The sequence below is a fragment of the Anser cygnoides genome, chromosome 3, assembly GCF_040182565.1.
Source record: "Anser cygnoides isolate HZ-2024a breed goose chromosome 3, Taihu_goose_T2T_genome, whole genome shotgun sequence".
Taxonomy (NCBI): domain Eukaryota; kingdom Metazoa; phylum Chordata; class Aves; order Anseriformes; family Anatidae; genus Anser; species Anser cygnoides.
Window position 1 is genome coordinate 14764457 of NC_089875.1, and position 13488 is coordinate 14777944.

The 13488-nt window shown below is 42.2% G+C and overlaps 1 protein-coding gene and 1 long non-coding RNA gene across 3 annotated transcripts in view; one reads left to right on the forward strand and one right to left on the reverse strand.

Annotated features, from left to right (window-relative positions):
• Positions 1-3423: 3423 nt before the first annotated feature.
• The window catches only part of SYNDIG1 (synapse differentiation inducing 1), a 70966-nt gene continuing 60901 nt past the window's right edge, over positions 3424-13488 (reverse strand). Inside the window, exons 4-5 of one of the 2 annotated variants that reach the window (XR_010830063.1) lie at positions 4351-5306; positions 3778-3888 (exon numbers count right to left, since the gene is read on the reverse strand). Coding sequence is in view for 1 of the 2 variants with exons in the window: in XM_066993529.1 (XP_066849630.1) it covers positions 3730-3888 (159 nt within the window). In the remaining variant the exon portion in view is untranslated. Of the gene's footprint in view, positions 3889-4350; positions 5307-13488 lie in introns of both variants that reach the window. The other variant, XM_066993529.1, reaches the window with a different exon arrangement.
• LOC136790335 (uncharacterized) lies at positions 11261-13061 on the forward strand. The gene is made up of 3 exons (XR_010830065.1): positions 11261-11621; positions 12303-12403; positions 12698-13061. It is a non-coding gene; the product is annotated as an uncharacterized lncRNA (long non-coding RNA).

Sequence of the window (13488 nt, forward strand, 5' to 3'; positions counted from 1 at the left end):
GCACAACAAAAATTGGGGTGAGCCTCTCTTTCACAATTCAAAGAATATGCACATGCACGCAAACCTGAAAGCGTTTGATGTTCCTTGTGTGTGTGTGTGCACTGACGTCTTGTGAAACCCCATGTCTTTGTAGGGTCACCCACTCTGCTCCTCCAGCTGTGCAAGGAGGAACAAGCCCCTCTGCCAGTGTCCCATAGACGTGTTGGTCTGGGGCTGCTGGGCCAGGACACACCACAAGCAGTCAAGAATATTTCTTTCAGGTGCACAGTTAAAGCAGAGATAGATCCTGAAGTCTGTCTCCACAACAGGGAGTGATCATTTACAGCTGCCTCCTGTCAGGTGCAGTGAGGTGCTGTAGGCAGCATTTTGGGAGCCAGTGTTGTGTATTTCCTGTCTGGAAAGGGGACCACAGCAGCTGAAATGCTGTATCAGCTCCTCACAGCCTGCTAGAGACTGGACAGAAGAAATTCCAACCTAGATGATTCGATGATTCTTCCTCATAATAGTATGAGACCTTGGCTGGGAGGCTGAGGAGCACGAGACAAAGGGAGATACCCACACTTAAATGCACAAGACCAGCCCGTGTACTGAAGCATGTGAGATCCTGAAGGGCTGCTCTGAGGAGACAGCTGAGGCAGTACAGGCTGGAATGCAGCTGAAGGTGGTATGTCCCATATTGGCACACACATGCATACACCCACACACACGCCCCAAGTATTCGTGCTTATTTTAGATGAAAACCAAATGGGAAGAGGCCCAGATTGAAATCTCTTCATTTAAGTTAAATAAATAATCAGTGTTTCCAGTTCTTGTCTTGGTTTGTTAGATAAGGGCTTTCCTAGCCTCAGCCAGAGTTTTCATTCAGACAAGATGTTACTCCATGAATATGTCTGACATAGGCCCAGGCCTAGTGTACATAACCCTGTAGTTGTCTAGATCCAGCAACACTTCACTATACCCTTAAAAACAACCAAGAAGGAGACTTCCCACTCTTCATGACCAGGAACAGTTTGAAATGTGACAAATTTTGAACCACAGTGGTCCCAGCCACCTGATCTCCAGGTGCATGAGGTGAGGACTGCAACACACATGCCAGCTTGGTTTTTAAAGCCATGATGCACTGCTTTGGACCATAGCTGGAAACCCTGTGCATCCTGCTGGAAGAGTAAGGAGGCTGCAAATTGTGTCCTTGCCCATCACCTATCCAAACCCTGAAACTGCCTATTGGTGAAAATCCAGAATGGAGACGCCAACTTGCTCACTCTTTAATGCCTGCCTTCAAAGTGAAGGCCCTCTCCATGGCAGTTGCTAGAAAAAAAGAATTGAAGGGGAAGAAGAGCCACAGAATTGACTTTGCCTTAGTAGCAAAACCTGGCCAAAACCCTGCATTTACTGGGCTTTAGCAGCTGAGAACTGATGAAGATGAATAGAAGAACGTTGCTGTTCTCCAAGTTTGATTTGAAGCCCAAAAAATCAATGCCAAAGAAAAACCGCCAGTGAATGCAATAGGCTTTTGGGTCCAGATACTGTATGGGATAGTCCATATGGGTATTTTTCCAGGTAGGTGAACACACACTGGTGCTGTGGCAAGTTTCACTCAGTCTAATACTTCACATCCATCCAAAGAAAATGTCACACAGAGCAAAAGCAGCTGTATACCATGTATTTTAATAAACTTTATAACCAGCAGAAAAATAGTTTTGAATGTGTTTGTTCTCCTCCTCCCTAAAAAAAAAAAAAGTCAAGCCAAAACTAAAATAATGTCAACCCCAAAACAGAAGGAAAAAAAATGTCCCAGAGCAAAGCAGACACAAAATACAGAGGTTGGCAAAAAGGTCTTTGGGTGAAGAAATGGTGTTGGTAAAACAGGAGGCAGTGAATAATAAAATATTTACTGTCTTGATCAGTTTCTGTATAGATATATGCATATGTGTATGTAGATACATATATATATATCTATACACATAAATCCTTAGTGAAATGGTACATTTGTAAGAAAACAAAAAAAAAAGGGTGACTGCGGGGAAGGAGTAAAGAATAAAATAATAAATAAGTAAACTAGTCAGTGAAGTAAGGATAATGCTCAATTCCCTTACAATATACCATTACATCACTTATCAAGGGACATGCTTTTCTCTCCATTGCTATATTGTGTCCCTGGTCCATGGAGGACCTGTCAGCTTGTAATCTGAGTGATCCCCTTCGATGCTCTGTGTATGAGCAACACCTCAGAAATGTATGAAGCATTCCTTCCCCTGGTTAATTCCCATGCTTTTCCATGTTTTGTAATTTAAAAATGGTTAGTATTTCAGTTTGCATTTTTCCCCCAGGTTTCTTGCATTTGCTGCTATGCATGTCTCCACAGTAGGGTGGAGCAACCCTGGCGAGCAATATGCCACAGGAATGTGTTGTTATCACGGTGTGACTGGATGGAGAAATTCATTTTACAATGGATCCCATGCTACTTCGACCTCACACTCAGTCTGCGGAGCCAAGTCATGCAGTAACCTCAGCTGTTCTGTATCGAATGGGCCTGTGGGTCACATTTTAATCCAAAAAAACAAAGAAAGGAAAGAAAAATATTTTTTATTATTATTTTCTTTTTTCCTTCCAGGAAACCTACCAACACGAGAAGAGTAGGAAATACCATTCTCTGCCTCACTCTTAGGCAAATGAGTTCTGCATTTAAAAAAAAAAAAAAAAGAAAAAGAGAGAGAGAAGGAAAAAAAAAAAGAAAGAAAACATTCTTCCTCCTGTTGTTATATTGCTCTTTCAGAGAACCAGCCACTGTCCATACTTTTCCAGATCTCAGTGCCGTGCTTAACAAGCAAACTAAGCACAAGCTCATGCTGGCTGCAAAGTTCAGGTCACCAAGAAGGTATTCAGAGAACATCTCTGTTTGCCAGCTTCTTGTAAACACCGTATTGCAAAGAAGGCAAAGGCAAAACACTCCTCTCCACACCTCCCCCAATTTTTCTTTTCTCTTTTCTTTTTCTTTTTCCTTTTCTTTTCTTTTCTTTTCTCTTTTCTTTTCTTTTCTTTTCTTTTCTTTTCTTTTCTTTTCTTTTCTTTTCTTTTCTTTTCTTTTCTTTTCTTTTCTTTTCTTTTCTTTTCTTTTCTTTTCTTTTCTTTTCTTTTCTTTTCTTTTCTTTTCTTTTCTTTTCTTTTCTTTTCTTTTCTTTTCTTTTCTCTTTTCTTTTCTCTTTTCTTTTCTTTTTTCTTCTTTTTTCTTTTTTCTCCTTTCTTCCTTCCTTCCTTCCTTCCTTCCTTCCTTCCTTCCTTCCTTCCTTCCTTCCTTCCTTCCTTCCTTCCTTCCTTCCTTCCTTCCTTCCTTCCTTCCTTCCTTCCTTCCTTCCTTCCTTCCTTCCTTCCTTCCTTCCTTCCTTCCTTCCTTCCTTCCTTCCTTCCTTCCTTCCTTCCTTCCTTCCTTCCTTCCTTCCTTCCTTCCTTCCTTCCTTCCTTCCTTCCTTCCTTCCTTCCTTCCTTCCTTCCTTCCTTCCACAGGGGTTCATGAAGAGAAGCAAGACTTGTGCATCACAAACGGTGGAACTAGCCCCATCACAGCCACCTTCCCACCCTACAGTAATGCACAAGCCCATCTTAGCCTGTACCTGCCCCCAGAAGGTGTTTGTTTGTCTCTTGATCTTTTTGAAAAACCATGCAGTCTGATCTGCTGTGGAGTTCTGCAGTGCAGGTGCTGGGTGGCTGGTTCTCCCCCTTTCCTGAGGCTCATAAGTGATTGTTTTTGGACAGATAGGCAATAAGAGCCACGGCCACCCCAACATAGATGCCAGTTCCGATTGTGATGGACAGCACAGCCAGGAAGAGTGCTCGCCGAGAGCTGGAGCTTGCATGGTGGAAGTCCCCCTTGGCTACAGCTTTATTTGTCTGCAAGATACACAATAACAAAAATGCAATATATTTATTTGTTTCATCTGAAAATGAAGACAAGATGCTCATTTCTTAGCTGAAACATGCTTGGGGATATGACTGTAAACTGGTTGGAAATCAGATACTTTTTTAGTTCAATTAGATTACTCATACGATTGGGATGATGATGGAACCAAAGGCATCTCAAGCAGTATTTTTAAATGCCTTTAAGCTTAAACATATCGTAGGATTTAATACTATGTGTCACAATGATTCCTGAGATGGCTCAGCCCCTCCTGAGAATGTGGGCAGATAGGCTGCAAGCCAAGAGTCTCCTATGTCCCCTTCAGAAACAGCTAGAATCCTGTTTCAGAAAGATGGGTGGATTCCAACCTGGCTGGGAAAGGTAACAAGGAAAAAGCCATTTAAAAGTGCTACTTGGAACCAAACTTTTTTCCAAGTCAGCCAAAATGTTCTTACCTGGACAAAGGCAAGGGGGGTAGATTTTTCCTTCCCGGTGCAGAACTTTTGAGCACAGTGACTAGGTGGGATGACTGGTGCACAATCACCTCCACAGAGAGGCCAGCCACCACCAGTTACCTTGCATTCACCTTAGGTCTGAGCTTTAGTACAGGATACAAATACTTAAGAAACCAGAGCTGGTAGACACTTGATTCAGCTGAACGCTTATGCACACAAGCAGGACACTCTGCTTGATTACCACAGTGACAATGAGCAAGCTTCAGTGCAATTCTGAAGTGGGGCCATTGGTGTTGGAGCCATGGCCTTCCCTCTTGGTGCATTCAGCTGGATGTGTCATCTGGAGGAGGAGTTTCCATTTTGATGGTGTTAAAGTGGCTTTGATTTCTCTCGCTCTGGTATCCAGTAGCTTACAAGACTGATCCAAAACCCTGGTAATGGCATCACATGTTCTATGTAGGTTTGATTACCCTAGCAGGTGCCTTGAATTCAACCTGACCAGCTGGAGTTCCTGAAGTTACATGCCAGACATTTAGGCTTGAGTACAGTGAACCTCACAAATTTACTGCTTTTTAGTACAGCTGAAATATCAAACACAGAAAGCAGAAATGCACCCGGTTTGGGACTGTCTTCTGTGATGATGCCACAGTCACACTAACATCAACAGGATGGCCTCTGCAGAAAGCTACACCTGGAGTTACAGAAGTATGCAGATATCAGTTCTTCTAACACCCTCCTTCCCAATGCCTTTGAGTCCAAGACCCAAGACAAAAGCATAATCCCTGCTCAAAGCAGGAAAGCCAGAACTGGACAGGACTGATCTACTCATTGACAGGACTTCCTAATGACTTTTCAGCGGGTTTCAATCTTGCAGCATGATGAAAGGAGGGGGTCTTTCAATAGACGGTGGTGTGATAGCAGCAGGGTCACCCAGGAGGCAGTAACAGATCCGTCACCTACAAGAAAGGTCTTTTAAAAGCATATGAGCTCCATAAGGTCTGGACAGTTTTTGTTCCCTTGTTACAATGAGTGAGGAATTCTTAATGCTTTAATTGTATTTCTCCACAAACGCTCATTTTGCTGGGACACTTTCTGCTTCAGTATCATCTAACTTTCTAGACACTTTTTGCTCCATTTTCTATCATTTTTACTATCTTGCTGCTCAGAGTGATTTACAGCGGACAAATGACAAGATTCCAAGCTGACAAAAAGGCTCCTGGCCTTTTTGTCAATGACTTTATTAGGAGAACCGTCTCTTCTCATTCATCAAACTCATTTTTTAAGCATAATGCCTAATAAATGTTTCAGGCAGAAACAATGTCAAACAATGCATATTAAAGGAGAGGTGGACCAGGCTGCAGGCAGGAGGAAAATGACCAAACAGCAACATATAAACAACTCTCAGGTTTACACTTAGCATGGTGTCCTATAGTTCAGATGGGGAAGGCATCCTACTCACTTTGCAAAGGATGTCCAGCCAGATTCCTCACCAGAGTTATTAATGATTTTATGAGCTTCTTGCCCGGAATCTCTAGACACTCAGAAGCAGAACCCTTTCTGGAAAAAGTGCTAGGGGCTTTGGGAGTCGTGGACGCTTCTAATAAGGTTGCTTGAAAGTCTTGGCAATGAAAGCAGAGAAAGCTGTAGGAATAGGTGGTCATTCAGCTCTCCTCAAAGATTTTCTCCAAGCACTTGGTATTCCTCAGATAGTTAATAAAAGCTTTGAACAGAAAGGCTCCTAATAACTGAAGTTAGGTAGAATTTATTAGGCTTAAACGTAAATTTGCAGCACTGAAGATGTTTGTGCCTTTGGATAAACAGAGTTAAACAGTTTCAACACCCAAAATGGAGGAAAAGTTGGAAATTGTTGGAACATTTCAATTTGACATTTCTGAAATGTCACGTTATATTATGAAAAATTCTACAACATTTTGGGCTGACCTCTTTTAAATGAAACTTTGTAAAGCTTCAAAGCAGCAGCATTTTTTCACTTAAAAATAGCCCAAAACTCCAAGGGAAAAGAAGCCATTAGCCAAAATGTCAAATAATCTGAAAACCTGACACTATGTCTTCATTGGATTCAATAAAACCTGAGGATCTACCCAAAATGATGTGTTGAGCAATCCAAAGGTATTCAGAAGACTGATTTGTTGAGCACTAATAGCCTTTTTTTTTTTTTTCTTCTGATAGGATCTTCAAACTGGTGACAAATCTGCTCACAAATAAGAGTTCTTTTTGTTTGTTTGTTTGTTTTCCCCTTGGTGAGCTCTTTGAGGACAGTCCTGACCTTTGTGAATTGCACCTATGATGAAAAACCAGCTTTTTGTTAAAATATTCAACCCAGCCAAAAACAGATGTTTTGTATTAACTGTATGTTGCCATAGAGTTACTGAATTTTACAGCTTCTGTCATTACAATATAGCATGATTTTACTTGTGGAACAGGCCCGCACTTTCACAGAAATTTTACTTTCCAACAAATTGCCTATTGCAAGTGTTGTGTTTTATATATTTTTTTTCTTTTAAACTAATGTGTGTTTTGTGATTTAGCAAAACATATAATACATTTACCTATAATTACGGATGTAGAGAATATTAGTAAGGGCACATCGGAAGGACAATTTCATGTTCTTCCTTTAGTCCATTCAAAAAGGTTTCCACTGAACTGGAGAAATCACCAACACAAAAAACATCCTCCACTAGTGTAAAAATAGTCTGAAAGTGCCTACTTATGACAAAGAAAAATTTTGCTGCTATTTTCTAATTAGAAAAACCATCCCATTACCCTCCTATGTCACCATATGCAAATTGTAGCCTTTCTGCAGGTTTAAGCTAGATGGTTCTGGAAAATGGTTATTACACAAAATACAATTATGGCCAATTTTATTAGGTTAGCATCTGGCAACTAATAAGCAGTTTTTCTTGAACTTTATTTATTTATTTATTTATTTATTTATTTTTAAACAGGGATCTTTGATATTTCTGTGTACTTTGAGAAAGTCCCTTGATTTCGGTAGCTATACACCAGCTTATGGCCTAGCCCATTTTATTCATGACACAGAGAAATAACACTGTGATATCTGCACTTGTGATATCAACACTTCTTGATATCTGCAGTCCACCACAGCACTGGGACCTCAGGCACCAAAACAAATTCAACCTCCCATTCTGATACATATTTTTGGGTCAAATGATTAATGTTTTCATAATGCAACTGTGGTTAAAACTGCAGAAAAGATCCATTTTATCTAAGTTAAAAATAAAACAAAACAAAACAAAACAAAACACTTTGTGTTGGGTAAAAATATTGAATTGAATAAGGAAAAAAAAAAAACACCATGAAATTTTGGTTAAAAACTCCTTTAAGGAACTCAGCCAGTCTGCAGATTGTGCAAGGCAGGATGCATTAGGCTGATGCTGTTTCCACTTTCACTAAAGATCCCCATCTTGGGTGCCCACAGTACCTGTGATGGACATGCTCCGTGCACCCCTGGATGTCCACGGGCACCGCAGTTTACTCAGAAACCTTGCCTAAGATGAGAAATCCCTGCATCCACCCACGTGTTTTGCTCATTAGAGGTGGAAATTGGGTAATGTTGACCATGAGGGCCCTTGGGCTGATGTGTCAAATAGTACAAAGGCAGTGTTTGTCCAGCCATTCATACCCAGTTTGGAAATGGATTTCTGTGAGCTGCTTTTGGCAGACACAGCTCTGATCTCACTAAAGCAGATAATGCAATGTTTTCTTTCATTTTTTCCTTCCACTGAAAAATAAAGCTCCAGCTATTAGTATTACTGGGCTGAATACTTAGCTGTTATTAACTGGCCCATCATACTTGACTCTGGAAGGTAATGCAGCAAGGACTGGTACAAGAATGAAGATCTAAATGCCATAGTAACAAAGGCTTTGATTCACTAAATCATCTTCAAGATAAGTACCTTAATTTAGCTAGTAAGGAATACAAAACAGCTATTCTAATGGGCTTAAAAGTGAGTGCAGAAATAAGCAATTTTCTTAATCAGAATTATATAATGTGTGGAGTTTTATGGCGTTTCTATCCATTTGCTTCTTCCCTTCCTTAGCAAGACTGTGTCTGGCAGCCAGATGATTGATGAAGCAATTTAATACAGTCTTTGGGCAGCAGTGGGACCAACAGGTTTGATAAACAGAGCAGGGGATGAGTGCAAGACACAAGATGAATTATGAGTGGGGGAAAATTCATCACATCAGCACCAGGTTCCCTCGCTGCACAGCCAGAAGATGAGATACCTTCCTTGCAAAGGGTTCGTATCCTGGGACGAACCCCGCCTCTTGGTTTTGCTTTGGGTTTTATCCTCTGGATGTCCAGGTATGACCAGTGACTTGTCAGCTACTGACACAGGCTGCCATGAAGGTTGAGGTACTCAACCAGCCCTCACTCAATCCTGCCTTCTAGAGGCTTTGGAAGCAACCCAGGAAAGGGGCAGGGTGGGGAGTGGGGGTTTGTAGAAGGGCTAAGAAGGCCTGAAAGTTTTTCTTTCTTTGTTTAACTAACAAAATTAATGTCTTGTTTAGAAACACTTTCAAGGAACTTCCCTGGAGTTCCCACTTGAGCTTCAGCAAAACATATTCATCATGTCTCCAGGCTGCATGTTTTACGGGCTGAGGGAAGATGAATACTGTACCTGTACAGATGCAAGGCCAAAACATTCTACTGTATCCCACACTGACTCATATATCATACTCACAAAATACCTTGTGGTATGCTGTGTCTGGAAACAAGAAACACATTGATCACAATTATTAATCCTGCTCCAACTCCTTGAGGCTAGACAGCAGGAATGGCCCTGTGCAGCAGGAGAAGAGGAAATCCACACCTGCTTGGTCAGGTGGCAGGAGGATCTCTTTTCACCTTGTGGGGAGAAATGGCCAGCAGGGAGCAGGGATGCACAGGTTACATGCAGTCACTAGCCAGACCAAGTCTTATATCTTCAAGTGTTGTGCAAAAAAAAGGCCACGAAAGGAGTAACTCATACAGAAACTGCTCCTGCTCCCATCTCTTCTTCCGTCTTTCTTGTAGGCAAAAGCCCTGGCCACTGTTTTTGGCTTGTCCATCTTGTACTTCTGCTGATCTTGAATTTCTGGGCAATGATATCTCCCATCTTCGGGTTTGTACTGCTTACTTTCACTAAGAACAAGAAAAGGACCTCAGAGACTTTCCCCAAGATACAGATGGGAAAAGGCTGGTCAGGATTTTCCTTTGGACCATGAATGACAGAAGGGAGGTGCCACTCAGCAAGGAAGAGCATGGGGCTGGCAGGCACCAGGCATATGGGTTGGGATGTGGCAGGGAAGTTTTCAGGCTTAAGGAGAGTTCTCTGGCAACAGAAGGGCTATTCAAGTCCCATCAGACAGCTCCACAGGCAGAAATGGTGAAAAATAAATGACAGATGGTCCTGCACTCTGTCAGGCATTTGCAAATTCCTTTATGCCCACAACATAACAGAAACATCAGCCCAGTAGAAACTAAAAGGCTCTTCTGGAGGTTTCCATCAGTTCTGCTGTGAGGTTGGCCCAGGAAATGAACACAAGTCTCAAGTGGCCATTCCCTGCCTGGACTTTACCGTGGAAACAGAGGGAAGAAGGTGTCATCTGAAATGCAGACACTCCTAAACAGATATGCAAACCTCCAAGTCTCAGTGCTGGACTTAATTTCTCGTGATGCTGAAGTTTCATTTCCTCTTCAAAGGCAGGTGTCCAGCTCAGTCTAATCCAGCCTTTTGACAGCAGTGTCTAAAACAAATTAGTTGGGTCATCTTCAAGAGATTTCTGTCCATTCTCCGGTGTTGATACGTAGAGACTAGATAACTTGGGACTGTTATCTTTCCTTCAGAGATGGATCAACCCTCTTCTAAATGCTACCCTGAGCATTTAAATTTTAAAAAGTGTAAGATCATGGCCATAACCTGCTCTGCTGTCTGGTAGCACTGAGATCCAGTTGGGATAGCTTATGAGGGCCACGTTACATGTAGGGCAGTGCTGAGATACCACTAGCAGTTGGGAGCAATGCCAAAAAGATGATACGGGGACGTCAACAGAACTTCCTTGAGATCTGGAGAGGGGATAAGCTGCTATAAGCAGCTGCTGCTGTTGCTCTGCTCCAGGTTCTTCCATATGTCTGAAGTGCTCTGCTGCACCTCCAAGTGGCAAAACAAAAGCTGGTATGAAAACTTATTCTCTGAGGACTTCTTTCTCTAGCGATTCCTCATTCTAGTAAACACATTTGTGCTTTCAGTGGCCAGAGCGTATCTCTGTGCAATGCAGGTGCGTCACAAAAGGCAGGCAGGTAACCATCTTGTGTCTGGAGTCACCTCTTATATTGCCCTTCACATTCATATGCAGTTTAACCAAATCTTACTCCAGCCAGCCCTTGAAGTGGCAATTCTTTTTGGGTGAGCATCACCTTCTTTGCCCTGTAACAGTACAGGAACTTCCAGTCTGAACAAAATTACACCAAGCTCCTGAATGACAAAGGGGCAAGTGAGAACAAGAAAAATAATTTCTACTATCCTTAAATTAACTGATGCTGTTTTCATGGAAGGGGATGTACTGGGAACGAGATTTATTCCTGGAAGCTCAAGAAAGGCTCAGGAAAACAGTGTGTGAATAGGGAGGAGAGGGTGTAAATGGAGACCAGCATGAGTCTGCCTCTTCTGCATGATCAACTTTCATAACATCTGGGTTTGAGCCATTAGATCATTTCAGTATCAATGTTTTCTGTTGGAATTTGAAAATATGACGTAGGCTAGGACGTGATTCAGCCCCCGGCTGGTGCTGCCTGTGGCGTTTGATTGTATATTCAAGTGCAGATAAAACTATAAATGTCCGAGTGAGATTTTGACAGTTGGAAAAACAAGAGAATAATAATGAGAACAGCAGGCGTAAAAGGCCTGAGTGAGCAGAATGCAGAGAGATGTTTTTAGATGAGCTCCACAGCAACAGCAGTTCATTTGATTGCACTTGAGAGGATGAGACCTCAGCCTGCAATATGAGGGCAATTTTGTTTTCCTGGCAGATAAAGGAATTTGAAACCTCAGATGTTTATGGTAAAGAAGATCTCACCCTCTCCAGTTTTTCTCTAGCCCTCAAACAGACTTTGCCATTTTGTGATGAAAAGGGAGAAGAAAATTTGGGAAAGGTGACGTGGTGAAGCCTAGTTTACACATGCTGACAGACGTGTGCCCACGCAGCTCACATGGATTTGTGCCTGGAGGTTGGATGCAGCTACCCAGGTACCACTTATGTTTATCAAATAATTATTAATGACCAATTCTAACCTAATGATCTCTGCCTCACCCCCCGCCCCCCCCATTTAACTGGTAGTTTGTTTCTTCTTTATATGAAGGCTATTAGCCTTCATATATATTATATATAATAGCTTATATATAAGCTATTTACAACCATCTCCTGAATTTGGAAAGATCTGCATTCACATCTTTCTACCACTATCTTCTTCTATAGGGTTGGTGTGGAGTAAATTCCCTCTGTCTGCATCCAACCCTTCTGCCCCATGACTCTCCAACTCCACTTTTATCAAAGTGCAATGTGTGGTCCCAGCCTGGGTAGTCGTGGATCTCAGACCTCAGTTTTGGGACCTTTTCTGTCCATGAGGATGGCCACATGACCCAACACCAAGCCTTGAGTGTACGTCTCATGTGGAATGATGGCACCAATCCCCAGCACCAAGCCGGGGCTCCTCATTTTGGCTCAGTTTGCTGTGCCTTGGGGTGTACGAGCAGGCCATTTTGCCCCCACCTCCCACCCTGAGAGCAGACAAGAAAAGGATGGTGGGGCAAGGATGTCATGGGACTCCTGCCTTGGGCACCCTGAGCCACACCTGACAGGGGACAAGAACAGGGAAAGAGCCTCTGCAGGTTTGAAAGTGCCTCTGGGATGATTTCTTCTCTTGACAGGAAGAGGTTTGTACAGAGAATGACTTCCTCCAGTTCCGAACTCTCATTGTCTCATCTGCAGCTGCCCTGATTTGAGCTGAAAAAAAATCTCTGGATTTTAGGTAAGTTATAAAATCTCCTATCTAATAGGAAATTTTGTTAATGATTTTTTGAGGTAAAATTAAGAACTCTTGAAGAAACACTCTTGTTTGTTGATACCAGTATTTTTTTTCAGCTTTGTATCACGAGCATCCTCGATTACTCCAGGTGTATCTACGTTATCCTGTTGTTTATCTACTCCCAATTTCATGTGCTGAGGACATTCAGAGTAGCTTTTTCTGATCTGTTGTTGGGAGAGACTGGTTTTCTTGAGACAGTTTTTTTTTGTTTGTTTGTTTGCTGTTTTTTTTTCCTAGGTTGGCTTCCCAGTTCATGGGGTTACATGGAATTGTTACAAGGATTGCTGCTGGGGTACTGTTTGACTGACCAGTCTGAAAAGTCTGCGATTCCTCTGATCAACCTCTGCTCTCTGATCGCTGTGGTGGCAGGAGACCCAGCCCAAGCTATTTCTGAGAAACTTTCTGTCATTTGATAGCTTAACTAGCAGAGTAAGAAGATACCAGGCTCTGTGGACTCTGTGGACTCTCTTCCAACAGTGAATGTGAGGTAATGTAATCCTCTTCCTTCAAGGAGCACATTTGTCTGAAAAGCACTTGGAGACAGCTCTTCCTGGGTTTTCAGCATATTTGATCAAACAGAAAAAGTCCTGAGGGCAAGGAGAGTCACAGGCTATGTGTGATTTAACATGCTATCTCTTTTACAGTATGTCAGAAATTGTAATGGATTTGCTGTATAACAGGAGGCAGACTGCAAGTAATTAAGAGCAAGTAATCCTGCAGCACTCTCTCAAGGAGAATAACTTCAGTGGGGATATACCCCTTTTAGAGTTCAATCTGAACAAAGAATCAAGGGTTTGCCTTTAATTTCCATGTGGGCAGGAAGGAGACCAATCTGCAAGTTCTCTGTCGATGCCAATAGGCCAGGTTCACAGTCCTTTGGAGGCACTGGAAGGATTCCTGTTGATCCAATGTTGCTGTGGAAGCTGCAGCAAACCCAGGCTCCTGAAAGGTATCCTGATGACGCTTAAGTTCTTTTACTTCAACATCAACCAGAAAGAAATCTAACTAAATTGAAAAGGCTTCAGAAT